General features: G+C 60.8%; 1 protein-coding gene across 1 annotated transcript; it reads left to right on the forward strand.

Annotated features, from left to right (window-relative positions):
- The first annotated feature begins 602 nt into the window (after positions 1-602).
- GRIN2C (glutamate ionotropic receptor NMDA type subunit 2C) lies at positions 603-15,340 on the forward strand. The gene is made up of 13 exons (XM_065852436.2): positions 603-725; positions 4,705-5,128; positions 6,622-7,217; positions 7,845-7,959; positions 8,544-8,755; positions 8,880-9,045; positions 9,619-9,772; positions 11,020-11,145; positions 11,224-11,453; positions 11,641-11,801; positions 12,340-12,527; positions 13,068-13,300; positions 13,656-15,340. Exons 2-13 carry the CDS (start codon positions 4,721-4,723, stop codon positions 15,039-15,041), a joined length of 3,975 nt encoding a protein of 1,324 aa, XP_065708508.2. The 5' UTR covers positions 603-725; positions 4,705-4,720; the 3' UTR covers positions 15,042-15,340.
- The last annotated feature ends 460 nt before the right edge of the window (positions 15,341-15,800 follow it).

A 15,800-nucleotide genomic window follows, 5' to 3' on the forward strand; every position in this document is an offset into this window, starting at 1 on the left:
TTTGCACCCCTCCAGCTCTTCCCAGGGCTGTGGGGTGGGTAGAGCCCGGGGAGTTGTGGGTGTCTGTGCCATTTTGCGGTGAGTTTTCCCACCTCGGGAAGGAGAAGGAAGGAAGGGGGGGAGGGGGTCTTGCCCCCCGCCCTCCCCAGCGCTGGGGCCGGCCCCGGGTGCAAGGGGAGGCGGGCAGGTTTCGGCGGGGGAGGGCTGCCCGCCTCCGCCCCCCCTTCCCCGGGGCTGGCGGCCAGCCCCGAAGTTGCGGCGAGGCGGGAGGACACACGTCCTGTCCTTCCACCGCTCCCGTGTCCCCCCCGCCCCGGGCATCCATCCCCGCAGCCTCCCCCACACCGCTGGCTCCTCCCGGCCGTCCCGCTCGGGCAGCCCCTCCGGTCCCGGTCCCGGGGGGGTTGGAGATGGCTGCTGGGGCCCGGCGGTCACCGAGACACCTGCTGCCACCGGGCCCCCCCCGTGCACACCCGCTCCGCTCCCTCCTTCCTCCGCTCCCGTCCCTGCCTCCAGCCGCCGCTGCAGAGGAGCCGCCGCCGCCTCCAAGGACGAGCCGGGACCGACAGCGGCCGCTGGACCCCTCCGCCAGCCGCGGCGGCGGGGACCGATCCTGCTCCCCCCGGGGGCTGCCCCGGAGGAGGAGGAGCGGGCTGGGAAGAGACGAGCCCCCGGTGGGACGCGCAGCCCCGCCGGGCATGTAGGCACCGAGCAGCGGCGGTCCCGTAAGTACCGGGCGGGCTGGGGGCAACCGGGATCCCGACGGGCTCTGCCGCCTCCCTGGCATCGGCGCCAGGAACTTTTAGGGATGGGGTGTGTGGGGGGTTTTTGCGATAGCGGGGTTGCCCTGGCCGTTTCCCTCTGCCCCAGCATCCCCATCTCCGAGAGCTCCTGCTCCCTGTCCCAGGTAGGTGATGGGAAAGAGCCTTAATTCGGGGCGTTTTGCTGGGGGGTTTTCTGAGGGAGTGGGAGGCAGGAAAAAAGAGAGGAGACCTCCCTGGGTGCCACCATCCCTGTGTCCCCACCACCACCTTGCGTAACCCAGCTGCAGGCAGGACACTTGGCGTTTATTTTTGGTTAATCCACGTTCGACCTTTTTAAGCTGCGTTTTGGTGCTTGTGTGCGTGGGGCCCTCACCGTAGACCTGGTCCGCAACCCCCAGCCCGCAACTGTTGCTGTCGGAGGCATGGGTGAGGAAGAGGAGGGCGATGAGGAAGAGGAGGGTGATACTAGGTGATGGCAGATGAAGGTTGAAAGGAGACGATGCTTGCCAGGGGCTGCCAGCACTTCTCCCTCCCGAGTCATCCCCCTCGCATGCAGACAGGGATGATAGCGAGCTGACTTTGGGGAGGTTTTGCTGCTTTCTCTCCTTTTTAGGGGGGTCTGTCTCCTTGCTCCATAGGGGTGTCCCCCATCCTGGTAATGACAAGCTCTGGCACAACCTGGTGCCCTCCCCGGTGCCCCCCGTCCTCTGTGCATGACTCCCACCAGGTTCGGGTTTGCTCTGTCCTTTCCATCCATCAGTTGCGGTTCCCCCTCCCCTGGCACAGGTTGTGCCTTCCCTGTGGTTTCAGGCACAGAGACTTTTTGGGGAGGATAAGGTTTCTCTTTCTCAAGAGATATTTTTCATTTTGAGATTTTATTTCTCCCTTTCCCGAGGTCAAAATATCTGCATGAGCTCTCTTCCTCCTGGAGCAGAGGAGGGAGGACAAAAAGGAGGTTTAAAATTAGGAGAAAACTTTCCCTGTTGCATTAAAATGATGTTTTAGGAGATGGAGGGAGATAAGGGTTTGATCGGTGCATTTAGCAGAAGGGTTCTGCAAGTGTTTGGTTTATCAGGTGAAGCTGCACCTAGGAAAAGAGTTAACTGGCTCAGAACTGCCCTGAAGCAACAGAAAATAAGTGCCAAAACCACTGAGCAGATTCATGGGTGTCCTCTGGTCCCCGGGGAGGCTGCTGGGAGGTGGCACTGCCCTGCCGGGACTCCTGGCCAGGGCCACCTTCTCCTCCAGCCCGGGCACCAGCCCTTTACCCAGCCAGAAAACCTCCCTTTTGGGAAGGCCTTTTCCCAAGGGAACGGTTCTGCAGTGCTTGCTACGAGGGGCCGAAAAGTCCTTTCCAAAGTCCATGCGAGGTTTTCTGCGCTGTGCCGAGTGCCAGAGCAGCCCCAGCTCCGGCAGTAGCGCAGGGACAGGCTTGATTCTCCTCTACCTCCATCAGTCTGCTGCAATTTGTCTTCCCCCCCAAAATCCCACGTTTTCCCTCAGCCCTCTAGCTCACCCCTAGGAAAAAACAGACTGGAAGTACACAGAGCCGGTGGGGATGGAGGAGCTAGATACTCTTGGTATCCCAAATCCGGCCATTTTGGAGCAGCCCTGGCTCCCATCCGTGTCTGAAACCCCTGCCAGCCGCGGGCTTGCTGACTCAGACCCCTCCATCCTCCTCTGCGGCCACCAAGGGCTCGAACCAGTGTCACCCCATTCCCAAGAAGGATGGAACGGTTGTTTCATGGTGGTTTCAGCTGTGACGTGCCCACGGCCACCTCCTCGCTCTGCCATCGCCATTGCGCTCTGACAGGGATGCTTTTCACCTGCGGCTCGGTCCAGTGAGAAACCATTTGTGCAAACCTTGTCCCAGTTGCAGCTGGGAGCAGAGCAGCCCCTTTGGATGCAGCACTTGGTGTTTCTGGAGGGCTTTGCTGGTCCATGCTTGGGTTGCTCAGTGGTAGAAGGGGCTCCTGAGCACAGGGTTGAGGAAGAGGAGGATGAGGGCCTGGGATGGGTGAGGTGCCAGGGCTGTTGTGAGCAAACCCGATCAGTCACCATGAGGGCCTGGAGTATATTTAAACGTCCTTGAGGAGGGCTCAGACAGGCAGAGCTGCTGGGAGAAGCGGCTCTGTTTGTTTTGGGTGGCGTGTTGCTCCCCTTCCTCTCTGCTCGGGTAGCTGATGCCGGATTCCCGATGAATTATTTATCACGGGACTAAAAATACTTGGGAATTCGCAGCGAGGAGCGGTGGTGCGGGCCGCCCCGTCGCTGGGCTGGCCGTGCCGGAGCGTGGGACCGTGCCAGCGCGGTGTGACTCACCCGCCGCCCTCTCCAGCCAAGGCTGTGGCCATCAACGTGGCCTCGTGGCTCCTGCAGCCTGGCCGGCTGCGATGCGGGATAGTGGGGGGGATACAACCGGGAAGGGTGAACCCCCTGGGTGATGGCGGGTGCTGGGGGTGGATGATCCCCTGCGGAAACCCATCTGGCTGAGTGAGATGCTGCCCAGTGAGTGTCGGTGCCTGCCTGAGCCATCCACCAGCTGTGGGTGATGGAGGGGGAGGTGTGGCTCGTGTCACCCATCTCTCTGGAGGGGACAGCCCAAATCTGCACACTGCAGCTCTTGCAGGGTGCCTGGCCAGGCAGTCGCTGGGTTTATTTCCTGCATTTGAGTTCACACAGTGCTTTTGCAGCATGCCGAGGGGTTCTCCATCACTGCGGCATGGAGGGTGTTGGGGCCCCAGGGCAGCCCAGACCCCAAAATCACCCAGGCCTCAGCAAGAGGCTCCTCCGGCCGTGCCGAGGATGCGTTAAGCACCAGCAGCTTTTAATTGCAAGTGATGTTTCCAAGCACCAGCTGGCATCTTGCTGCATGGAGTGACACCAGCGTGTGGCCGGTGCCACTGCAGAGGGCAGCTTGTCTCCCTCCCTGCTGCCTGGCGTGGCACCAGGGGACCTGGGGACAACAGGGTGCAGAAGAGCTTGGATGCCCCTGGCCACAGATCTTGCCAAGGGTTGGTTTTTCTGGGGGCTTCTGAGGAGGGGTTGAGCTCCAGCACAGGTTTGCATCACCATGGGCAGGGACATGTATCCCGCCAGGGACGGTCACTTGCCTGCTGTGGGCTGGGGACCCACAGTCAGTGGGGAATTGGGAACCTGGCAGTGGGGAGGTGCCCAAACCCCGCCCTGCTAGAGCCTGGTTTAGAGATGCAGCTGGCAGAGATGCGGCGTGGTGGGTGTCCCAGCTGGGTGGGTGATACCAGCGGGGAGGACATCCAGTGCAGGGGATAAGGAAGGGGGAAAGCTTAAGGGCGGTGCCAGGGTGAGAAATTTGGGATTAAGGGGCCAGGCAGGTGCTTTGGTTGGGATATGGGAAGCGACAGTGAGGGGGCTGGGGCAGGGACACAGGCAGGGGGCTGGCTGCTCCGGTGACTGTGTGGCTTGCAGAATCCCAACATGGGGGTTGCAGAGCTGAACTCCCTGAAGGACAAAGCCTCTAAATGTTGCGGGTGGCTGTCAGCTGTGGAAAGAGGCACCGGGGAGTTGTCAGCTCCTCCTGTCACCTCTCACTGCTGTCTCCGTCCCTGTCTGAAGGGGTGATGCGGAGCATCAGAGTAGCGATGGCTTTTGGAGGAGGGAGAGGGACGGGAGGGGGACAGTGATACTGGGATGGGGCTGGGGGTACTGGGATGGGCGATGGTGGGAAGGAGGCACTGGTTGGAAGAAGTTAGTGGTTGGTGGGAGTGGGGACAAAGGACATGGCGCTGGGGTGGGTGGTGACCCCTCCACCACATCGAACCTCCAAAGGACAAGTGTCCCCCTCTCTCCCTGGGGTCAACTGCCCCTACTAGTGGCCCAGGGTGGTGGGGAGGGCTGGGGCGAGTGGGGCCGGCAGTCCTGGCAGGCGGCTGGATGCGAGGGGCTGTGTCCCGTCTGGCAGGGACGCGGCGGTGGACATGGGCAGAGCGCCGGCGCACGCTCTGCTACTGTCGATGGTGCTGGGCTGCTCGGCTGCCTTCACGGACCTCCTGCTGCCGGGCCCCGAGGAGCCGGTGGTCAACGTGGCCGTGGTGTTTGGGGGCACATCCTACCCCCTGCACATCCGCACCCGCCTGAGCCCCCAGAGCTTCTTGGACATGCCCCTGGAGATCCACCCCATCACCGTCATCGTCAACAACACCAACCCCAGCACCCTCCTCACCCAGATCTGCGACATCCTCGCCAGCCACAAGATCCACGGCATCGTCTTCGAGGATAACGTCGGCACGGAGGCCGTGGCACAGATCCTGGACTTCATCTCCTCCCAGACCCAGGTCCCCGTCATCAGCATCAGTGGGGGGTCTGCTGTGGTCCTGACCCCCAAGGTGAGTCATTTGCTGGGGTTTTTTTCTTGTAGGGGGTGAGGGGAATGTGGGATTGCCAGAGAGGTGTAGATACGGGATGAGAAATGCTGGAGGGCAGAGGAGCTGCTGTGAACAGGCAGTGGCTGTGGCAGCGTGGCTGACCAGGGTGGTGGGACGTGAGACTTTGAGGAGGGGATGCTGTTGATGGGACATGGGAGAGGACTTCAGAGCCCTGTGAAGGGACCTTCCCTGGTGTCCTGTTTCCCATCCCCTCCTGGCTGTGCCCACCATGGGCTGCCAGGGCAGTGTCAGGGCTGGCATGTCCCCATCCTCCTCCCTGCCCACCCCTGGGGTCCAATTGAGCCCTGAAATGGCTGGGCAGCCAACACAGAGAAGCCTCACTCAGCTGTGACAGCAACCTCATGTACAACATGGGCCGAAATAGGGGTTTTGGCTTCTCTGCTCTTTGCTGGCATCAGATGCTGTCGCTGTCACCTGCTTGCTGGGAGGCACTGGCAGCGGAGGGAGATGGAGCCGGGCTGGAGGGTGCTGGGCAGGTGGCAAAACGGGCTGCGGTGAGGGTCCTGTATTCCCCGGGGAGGAGATTTGAAGTATCTCCTGGCTGCTCCTCTCACACTGCCCAGCCTGGACACCGGGGGAGTCCTGGCACTGGCTACTTCCCATGGCAGCAACCCCCAGGGTGGAGACCCTGATGCTCCTTGGGCACTGGCTTCATGCTCTGTTTGCCCAGAGGTTTTGGGGTTTATGCCCCTGGATGGCACCTCGGCAGCTCTGCCTGCACCCACCAGTGCTTCTGGACCACCCTGAGCTGCTGCGCGATGTGGGTAAGGGGTGGTGAGTGGGACCTGTCTGAAGGCTCAACCTCCTTATCCTCCTCCTCCTCCCATGGGTCTGAGGTCCCCGGCAGCTCCCACTCCCTGGCCAGGACTCCCGGGGCTCAGCTCCCCATGCGGATCACCTACCTCGTTGAAAAAAAGACACTTCTCTGGGGGTGGAGGGGGCGTGGGTGGTAAAAAACCCTGCTGCCTGCACACGACCTTCTGCAAATGCCATTCGCTGAATCATTTAAGACAGAATCAGATCAATTAAGGTTTGTTAATGAGAGGCCAGATGGCCGGGGAGGTGGGGCGGGAGGGAAGGAGCTGCACAGGCTCCGGCAGCAGGTAGTGAGTTGGAGCTGGGATGGGATTTACCCTCCTGGCAGAGCCCTTGTTCCCTCCTTCTCCTATATTTTTAAGGAGAACTTGTTGGTTCACTTTGGAGGATAGATGAATTCTTGGTCAACAAGCAGAGAAATGGAGGAGAGGCCACAGGGCTTGATCCTTTGCATGGAAGGAGGTTTCTTGGAGACCATCAGTGGATCAGTCCCATTTTGGGTGTCTCCAGCCCATGGACCTCACCAGTTCATGGCTCCCTCCAACCCTTCATGATGGCAAATTCAAGGTGGCTTGCACAGATGCCGGAGCAGCCCCTGACCTTTTCTCCTCCCACAGGAGCCTGGCTCGGCTTTCCTGCAGCTGGGCGTCTCCATCGAGCAGCAAATCCAGGTGATCTTCAAGGTGTTGGAGGAATACGACTGGGGCTCGTTTGCTGTCATCACCAGCCTCTACCCGGGCTACAACATCTTCCTGGACGTCATCAGGTCCTTCACGGACGCCAGCTACTTTGGCTGGGAGCTGCAGGAGGTGCTCACCTTTGAGATGAGCCAGGAGCGGAGCAGCTCCAGGACACAGCGGCTCCTGCGGCAGATCGATGCCCAGGTCCTCATCGTCTACTGCTCACGAGAGGAGGCCGAGTACCTCTTCGCCATGGCGGAGCAAGCTGGACTCGTGGGGCCAGGCTACGTCTGGATCGTGCCCAGCCTGACGGTGGGCAACATGGAGGTACCACCCACCTCCTTCCCTGTTGGCCTCATCAGCGTCGTGACAGAGAGCTGGAAGCTGAGCCTGCGGCAGAAGGTGCGGGATGGGGTGGCCATCATTGCCATGGGGGCGGCCAGCTTCTTCCGGGCCCACGGCTACCTCCCAGAGGTGGGACGGGACTGCTGGACCCCTGCTGGGACCACCGCCACCAACACCAGCTTCTACAGGCGAGACCTGGGGACCCACTGGGATGGGGAAATGGAGAGAGAAGGGGTAGGGAAGGAGGAGGGTGGAGCTGGTGGGTAGGGAGGATGATGTGGGCTACAGCTGGTGGTCCATGGAGGAGACATCCCAGGCCAGGCTGGACGAGGCTCTGAGCAACCTAATCTGGGCGAGCATGTCCCTGCTTGTGGCAGGGCTTGGACTGGATGATCTGGGAAGGTCCCTTCCAACCCCAACCCTTCTATGACTTTATTCTATGATTCTATGCCTCTTGGCTGGGTTTCTCCTGGAACATCGCCCCAGAGCAGCCCTTGCCTTTCCCTGGGCTTCTCTGCGAGCCAGGACCCACAGGGGTGTTGGAGGGGTTCACAGCTCTGCTTGGTGGTGCAGACGTGACACCTCAGGGCTGCTGGGGCAGAACGTGCACCCTCAGCCTTGCAGCGCTCCTTGCTGGTGGGGCTTTCTCCAGCTCCCACTGCCCCTTGCGTAGGGGCTAAACCTGGTCCCCAGCTCTCAGCTCCACGTCTCTCCATGGGACCTGTGGCAGCTCGGCTGGAGCTGGAGGAGGAGGAGGAGGGCTGTAGAGGACTGGGCTGCACAGCCAGGGTCTCACAGACACTGTGTCCCACCAGGCACCTCCTCAACGTGACGTGGGAGCACAGGGACTTCTCCTTCAATGAAGGTGGCTACCTGGTCAGGCCCACCATGGTGGTGATCTCGCTCAACCAGCACCGGCTCTGGGAGATGGTAGGACCCCCAGACCCCCTGGGATGGGCACGCTCTGGGGGGTGGCTGGGAGGGGTGGGCCTGGGGTCATGCACAGGCTGGGGTCCCACCCTGGGGCAGCTTGTCCCTTGCCAAACCCATGACTGGTACCATAAGTAACCATGGTGGCATAGTGGGGCTTTGCAGCAATGTTGGGCACCAAAGCTCTGCAAGAACTCTTTTTTTTGTTGTTGTTGTTTCTTCCCTGCAATTTGGCTGAAAAGTTCCAAAAGAGAAAAAACATAGCTGCCCACCTCTGGAGAACAGCAGCCAAACACCTGGACCTGAAACAAGCTGCATGGAGGGTTTTTGTCTAGTTTAAAAGTATTTTGGGTGAAGTTTGGCCACGTTTGTGCTCACCCAAGTCCTGTGCTTGGCACCAGGAGGAAACACCTCACCCCACAGTCAGTGGGTGCGTGGGGAAAGGGATGCTGAGATGAGTCTCACCATGGCTAAGCTCCATGATGCTCTGGCAGAAAAGAAGGTGTGGGGAGGATGGACACAGCACCCCATGTGACCCCCAACGCCCGTCACCAGGGTGACAATGCGCTTTCCCTTGGGGACAGGTGGGCAAGTGGGAGAAAGGCATCATCCACATGAAGTACCCGGTATGGCCCCGCTACGGCTCCTTCCTGCAGCCCGTGGCCGATAACCGCCACCTGACGGTGGCCACGCTGGAGGAGAGACCCTTCGTCATCGTGGAGAACACGGACCCCAGCACCGGGGTCTGCGTGCGCAACACCGTGCCCTGCCGCAAGCAGACCAACTCCTCGCAGAGGTGAGGATGGAGCTCGGCAATTTTGGCCACCAGTCCCTGGGCACGTAGTGTCCCAGAAGTGTTGGGGTAGCTCAGAGCATCTTTGGTTGGTCCAACTCATTTTTTCCTGCTGTGGTTTCAGTAGTGATGGTCTTGTGGATCCCTACACCAAGCTGTGCTGCAAGGGCTTCTGCATCGACATCCTGAAGAAGCTGGCCAAGACAGTGAAGTTCTCTTATGACCTTTACCTGGTGACCAACGGCAAACATGGCAAGATTGTCCGTGGGGTCTGGAACGGCATGATTGGTGAGGTAGGGGTGAGCACGGCATGGCCTGGGGCTTCCCTGATGAAATGTGATCGAGGTGTCTGCAGTGGGACTTGTCCCCAGGCAGGGGACAGCTCAGCATGAGGAGCAGTGTCACTGTAAATCACGGTGCTTGGTGGAGGAGAAATGAGCGAGGGAGTCAGCTCAACACTGATGACACTGCAGCTGGTGGTGTTTGTGTCACTGATCATTTAAGAAGCTAATATTTTTTTAAGAAAGACAAAAGTTAGGGTTGGAGGGGAGATTCAGACTAGACATAGGGAGGAATTTTTTTACACTGAAGGTGGTGAGAGCCTGGCCCAGGTTGCCCAGAGAGGTGGTGGATGTCCCATCCCTGGAGACATCCCAGGCCAGGCTGGACGGGGCTCTGAGCAACCTGAGCTGGTGAAGATGTCCCTGCTCATGGCAGGGGTGGCACTGGATGAGCTTTGCAGGTCCCTTCAACCCAAACCATTTTGTGATTCTATGATTCTGTAAATTGCTGGAGATGAGGAAATGCCTGGGGAAGGTGGTGTCTGGGTCCCTCTGCCCATCCAGGACCATCTGCCCCTTCCCCAGGTGTACTACAAGCGTGCGGACATGGCCATCGGCTCCCTCACCATCAACGAGGAGCGCTCCGAGATCGTGGACTTCTCCGTGCCCTTCGTGGAGACGGGCATCAGCGTCATGGTGGCCAGGAGCAACGGCACCGTCTCCCCCTCCGCCTTCCTGGGTGAGCTGTCCGTCCCTCTGTCTGTCTGTCTGCAGACTCATCCCACACTTCTGGCAAATGCAAATTAGAAATATTGTACGGTTTTAATAACTTTTAAGGAAAAAAAAGCCTAAGTCATAAGAGAAGGAGATTAAGCTGCCAGCTTTGGGGCTTCCTCCTTCTTGCCTGAATAATCCTTTTATTACAGAGCTGGAGATGGGGATCCATAGTTTCCTTCTCTTCATTCCTCATGGGGAGGAGGGAGGGTGGGGGTGTGGGGCAACAAGGTGGGGGTTTGCAAGCTCTGAGCTCTGCTCTGGGGACCCCTTCTCTCTGCTGCCATCACCAACACCTGTGGTTAAGCCGGGTGTAGGAAATGGCCTGTGCTAAAAGTTTTAATGAGTTTTTTAAAAAGCCAAGCTGAAGCCTGGGAAGAGATTGGCCAAGGTCGTTAGGAAATGCAGGCAGGGCTGGAGGCTCTCGGCAAGGACACAGTGATGTCCCACTCAGGGAGGGAGAGGGTGGGGGGTGCCAGGGATTCCATGGGGCACAGGACATCACCAGTCTGGCCATGTGTCCCCACTCCTGTGCCCCCACACCGTGGGGCTCGATCCCCCCTGCAGCCAGGGTCACCTTGACCAGCCCCGGGGACACACGGAGCATCTCGCCCTGCTTGGGCAGGGCTGGGGTCCATGGCCCCCCCTCCCCGTCGCAGCCTCCTGTGCTAATGAGCCGCAACCTCATCAGGGGAGGCCGCTCCTCCCTGGCACACAAGGATGCGCTGACAAATGGACCTTGTCAGCCATGTGGTGAGGGCTTGACTGTGTCCCCACGCTCCCACCGCCCCGTCCCAGTGCATCCCAGGCAGGCGGGGATTGCGCGCACCCCCAGCTCCTGGGGTCTCTCCAGGGGCTGAGCGGGGCGGGGGGCTGGTCCTGTGCCTGGTGCAGGCATGATCCATGATCCTCTGGCCAGAGCCATCACGGGGAACAAGCCGTGACCCCATGGGAAACCCTCCTGCTTATGGGCAGCACATCATTAGCATCTGATGCTGATGAAAACCTCATGTTGTTGAGGCGGGGAAGTGCGCTGTGTTCCCCTGTCCCTCAGCATCCCACTTCCATCCCAATTCCCTGTGGATCTGCTGCCAGCCCCTGTCTCCTCTCCAGGAGGAGGATGAGCCCCGTCCATTGGGGAGGGGTCCTGGGAGTCCCTGGGGGGGCTGTGGGGTGTCCTGGGGTGCTGACGAGATCCCTCTCACCTTGCAGAGCCCTACAGCCCAGCCGTGTGGGTCATGATGTTCGTGATGTGCCTCACCGTGGTGGCTGTCACCGTCTTCGTGTTTGAGTATTTCAGCCCCGTCGGCTACAACCAGAACCTCACCAGCGGCAAGAGTGAGTGGGGGAGGCAGGAGCTGGGAGGGAGACACACGTCTCCAACCAGGCTGACAACTGTCCCCTCTGTCCCTGCAGGGCCGGGAGGTCCCACCTTTACCATCGGCAAGTCGGTGTGGCTGCTGTGGGCTCTGGTCTTCAACAACTCGGTGCCCATCGAGAACCCCAAGGGCACCACCAGCAAGATCATGGTGCTCATCTGGGCCTTCTTCGCTGTCATCTTCCTCGCCAGCTACACTGCCAACCTGGCCGCCTTCATGATCCAGGAGCAGTACATCGACACCGTGTCGGGGCTGAGCGACAGGAAGGTAGGGCTGGCAATTGGGCTGGGATCCCTGGAAAATGATGAGGATTTTTGGATGGGGAAAAGTCCCCAGGTGTCACTGCCAGCTGGGTGGGCATGGGTGGGTGGATGGAGGGCCGGCTGTGGGCAGGGGGGACATGGCAGGGACATGGATGCGGAGTGACGCTGCTCCCTGGGGGTCCCCCTTGCAGTTTCAGAAGCCGCAGGAGCAGTACCCCCCGTTCCGCTTTGGCACTGTCCCCAACGGCAGCACTGAGAGGAACATCCGCAGCAACTACCCCGACATGCACACCCACATGGTGAAGTACAACCAGCGCTCCGTGGAGGATGCTCTCACCAGCCTCAAAATGGGGTACGGCTCCCCCAAATGGAGTACAGTTCCCCCCAAATGGGCTATGTCTCCCCCAGTGGGGTATGGCTGCCAGATCTGGGGTACAGATCTGGGATAGAGGGTCCCCAGATGAGCTGTGGCTCCCCAGGGTGGGGTATGGTGCCTCCCAGGTGGGGTAGGGCTTCCTCAAGTGGGGTACAGCCCCCCTCAAATGAGATGTGGGCTCCCAGGCTGGGTATGGCTCTCACAGATGGGATACGGCTCTGTGCAGCTTCCCCACCTGGGGTACAGGTCCCCCCAAACAGAGTACAACCCCCGGTAGATGGGGTACAGCTTCATATAGCTCCTGCCACAGGGGATACAGCCCCCCACATTGGGTACTACCCTTCCAAATGGGGTTATGGCTCTCCAAGATGGGACAGAGACCCCCAAAGAGGACACAACCCCCTCTAGATGAGCTACAGCAATCTGAAAAGGGTACGGCTCCCCCAGAAAGGGTAAACCCCCCCAGAAAAGTGGGCTACCAGCCCCCTCCTTACCCTTCTTATCGGTGGGGCAGGAAACTGGACGCCTTTATCTACGACGCTGCCGTGCTCAACTACATGGCGGGCAAGGACGAGGGCTGCAAGCTGGTGACCATTGGCAGTGGGAAGGTGTTTGCCACCACGGGCTACGGCATCGCCCTGCAGAAGGACTCGCGTTGGAAACGGGCCATCGACCTGGCCCTGCTCCAGTTCCTGGGGGACGGTGGGTGCCTGAGTGAGCTTCTCGTCAACACTGTCCCCATCTCCTGAAAATTAACCTGGGGAGCGGGGCTCTGGTCCCCAGAGCCTGTGCTGTCTCCACAGCTCCTTGCAAGATGTCACCAAGGGGCTTCTGCACCAGCTCCTTTCAGGGGACATTAAATCCAGCAGCATCTGGTGTTGAGGGGCTCATTCCTTCTGGGGTCCCTCCTCTTCCTGCAGGCTGTAAAATCCTGGAGCTGGCCGTGCACAAAATGTGAGGGTCAGGAGGAGAAGCCTGGGGAGGGGATAGTGAGCACGGCTGGCTGGAACATGGGTGGGGGACAGAGCCAGGAGAGGTCCCTGGAGAAGAACAAGTGACAGGTGGGACACTTAGCCAAGGGCAGAAGCAAGGACTAGATGATAACAGCCCCAGAGACTTGGGGGTGGCTTTCTCCTTCTCCAGCCACAGTGATGTGGGGATGGACAGGGACTGTGCTTGGGGACATGAAGCCTGGAGGGGACATTTTCACCCCCATTCACCACTGTGCATGTCTGACCCCAGGTGAGACCCAGAAGCTGGAGACGGTTTGGCTGTCAGGGATCTGCCAGAACGAGAAGAACGAGGTGATGAGCAGCAAGCTGGACATTGACAACATGGCCGGGGTTTTCTACATGCTGCTGGTGGCCATGGGGCTGAGCCTGCTGGTCTTCGCCTGGGAGCACCTCGTCTACTGGAAGCTGCGTCACTCTGTCCCCAAGTCCCACAAGCTTGACTTTCTCCTGGCCATCAGCAGGGTGAGTGATGCTGCGGGCTCTCAAGGGACCCAAATGTCTTCCCATGGCATCATGGGGATGGGCACGGCTTGGTGGGTCATCATCCCTTTGACATGCATGGGAGGGGACAGGAGATGTTCCTGCTGATGTGGATGGGGGGAAAAGGCAGGTTTTGGGGAAAGGGCTCGGCCCTGGGAATGAGCATCCCTGGGGAAAGGAGTGATGTAGGGTGCTGTCACCTACCCTGGCAGTGCTGGGAAGGGGATCGGTACTATCAAGACATCTCAGCAGCAACATCTTGGCTCGGCAGGGCAGGTTCATGGGTGCAGGGCCCCAGTGCCCCTGCTGATGGTGGGCCCCCCGCTTCTCTCCACAGGGCATCTACAGCTGCTTCAGCGGGGTGCAGACCCTGGCCAGCCCCAGGCGAGCGCCCACTCCCGACGTCACCGCCAGCTCGGCCCAAGCCAACGTGCTGAAGATGCTGCAGACGGCCAAGGAGATGGTGACAACAGCCAGCGTGGGGGGGTCGCTGGAGCAAGCCACCCGCACCATCGAGGACTGGAGCAACCGCAGCGAGCGCCTCCAGACCACCTTCTCCCTCAGGACACCCCAGCTGGTGGTACAGAACAGCACTGGTGCCCACCGGGCCCCCTCCTCCAGCCGGGACCCCCCCGAGAGGCTGGGGAGAGCCAAGGGTTCCCTGGGGCTGCCGCTGCCCCAGCCCATCCCCGTGGACTCCCGGCTGCCTGGGGAGGAGAAGTGGAGAGGGGCGAACCAGCACGTCCCGCGCCTCCTGCACCCTCTGAAGTTTCGGGGTGGCTGTGCAGGGGATGAAGCTGTCCCGCGTTTTCCCCACCTCCTGGTGAAGACCTCTCCGGGAGGGGATTTTGAGGAGCAAGTACTGATGGGGAACCATATTGGGGCTCCTCTCCCGCCCCCCACGTCCCCCAGAGACCTCCCGCCACCGGACATCTACAGGGAGCACAAGTGGCCGATGGGGCGAGGGGACCAGCTGCAAAACTCCCCCCTCCTCCAGGGGGATGGGGGACATGGTGGCTCGGGAATGCTGCCCCGGCTGCTCTCGGCAGCAGAGAAGAGGCGGGAGGTGGGCAGCCTCTTCCTGCCGCCATCCTGCCCGCGTGGCGCCTTCCCCAAAACCACCAGGACTTGCAGAGCCGGGGATGAGCCAGCCCGGCCAGAGGCTGCAGTGATGGAGCGGGAGAAGCCGAACCGGCGGGCGAGGGCACCGGGGGAGCAGGGTGACAAGCAGCGTCCTGGGTGGCTGCGACGCTGTGGTGCTGCCCACCCCCCGGCTCGTGCCGATGTGCCCGACCTCTTCCCCGAAGCCGAGGCCGGTCACGGCTGCGGTCCCCGCTGTCCCCAGGCTGCTGGCCGGCTGGCACCACGCTCGCCCGTGGCCAGGCTACCGTCATACCGGGAGGCTTGTCGGCAAAACCCCCGTGGCACCAGCACCATGCCACCATATGCTTGCATGGACTCGTACCCCAACCTGCCCCTCTACCTGGGGCACCTCTCACGGGGGTCCCCGCCACCAAGGCTGCACCCTGGGGTGCCAGCGGGCTGTGGCCGGGTGACTGGGCACTGGGACAGCGGCTGCAGAGACTGTGGGAGGCGGGGGGAACCAGCCTTGCTGCGGGCGGCGGGGACGGAGAGGAGGGACCCGCTGGTGGCCCGCGGGGTGACGAGTCCCTGCGCCGGCGGGTCCTGGCGGCGGGTGTCCAGCCTGGAGTCGGAGGTGTGATGGGGGGGTGCGGAGGGGGTGTCTGCACCCCTCTGCCTGCCAGCGGCTCCCGGCCGGGCTCCAGCCTCCCGGGGTCCCGTCCTGCCAGCAGCGGGATGCTCCAAGCGGCTCGGCGGGTCCCGTGCGCTTTGGGGGGGCCGGAGGAGCATGGCGGGGGCCGGGGCGAGCATGGGCTGTCTCCACAGGCAGGGCTGGCCTGGACCTCAAGGACACTGAACTCATTGCTGCTGTGTTGCCGTTGCATTTTGGCTTCATTTGAGGGACTTAAAATGCCATGTCCAGGTCATTAAAGAGACATTTTCAACTGGCTTTGGGGGATCCGTCTTCCATCCGCTGGCGATGGCTTTGCCCCCTGTCACAGGGATGCGCGTGGTCCTGTCACCCCCTCCCTGATCATGTCCTTTCACTGCTTAGCCCTGGCACTGGCTTGTCCCACCCGCAGCAGCTGAGGAAAGGAAAATGGTGACTCATTAAGCTGCGCTGAGGGATAATTAGTTAAGAGCCATCAGCCTGTGCTGAGGCTGGAGCTGAGCACTGAAGCTGGAGGTACTGCACTCGTGTTTGGGATTTGAGGTGCTGGGCACAGGTGGCCATGAGCTTGGGTCAGAGAGTGATGCTCCTGTGGCTGCGAAGCAACAGGAAGGTGAAACTGCAGGGGGTGACATGGGGAAAAAATTCCTCCTGCCTTCCCAGGGATGACGGAGCCATAAATCAGGTGCGACAGATGAGCTGGGTTTCATTCTTCTCTTGATGTACAGG

Source organism: Patagioenas fasciata, chromosome 18 (assembly GCF_037038585.1).
Source record: "Patagioenas fasciata isolate bPatFas1 chromosome 18, bPatFas1.hap1, whole genome shotgun sequence".
NCBI classification, from domain to species: Eukaryota; Metazoa; Chordata; class Aves; order Columbiformes; family Columbidae; genus Patagioenas; species Patagioenas fasciata.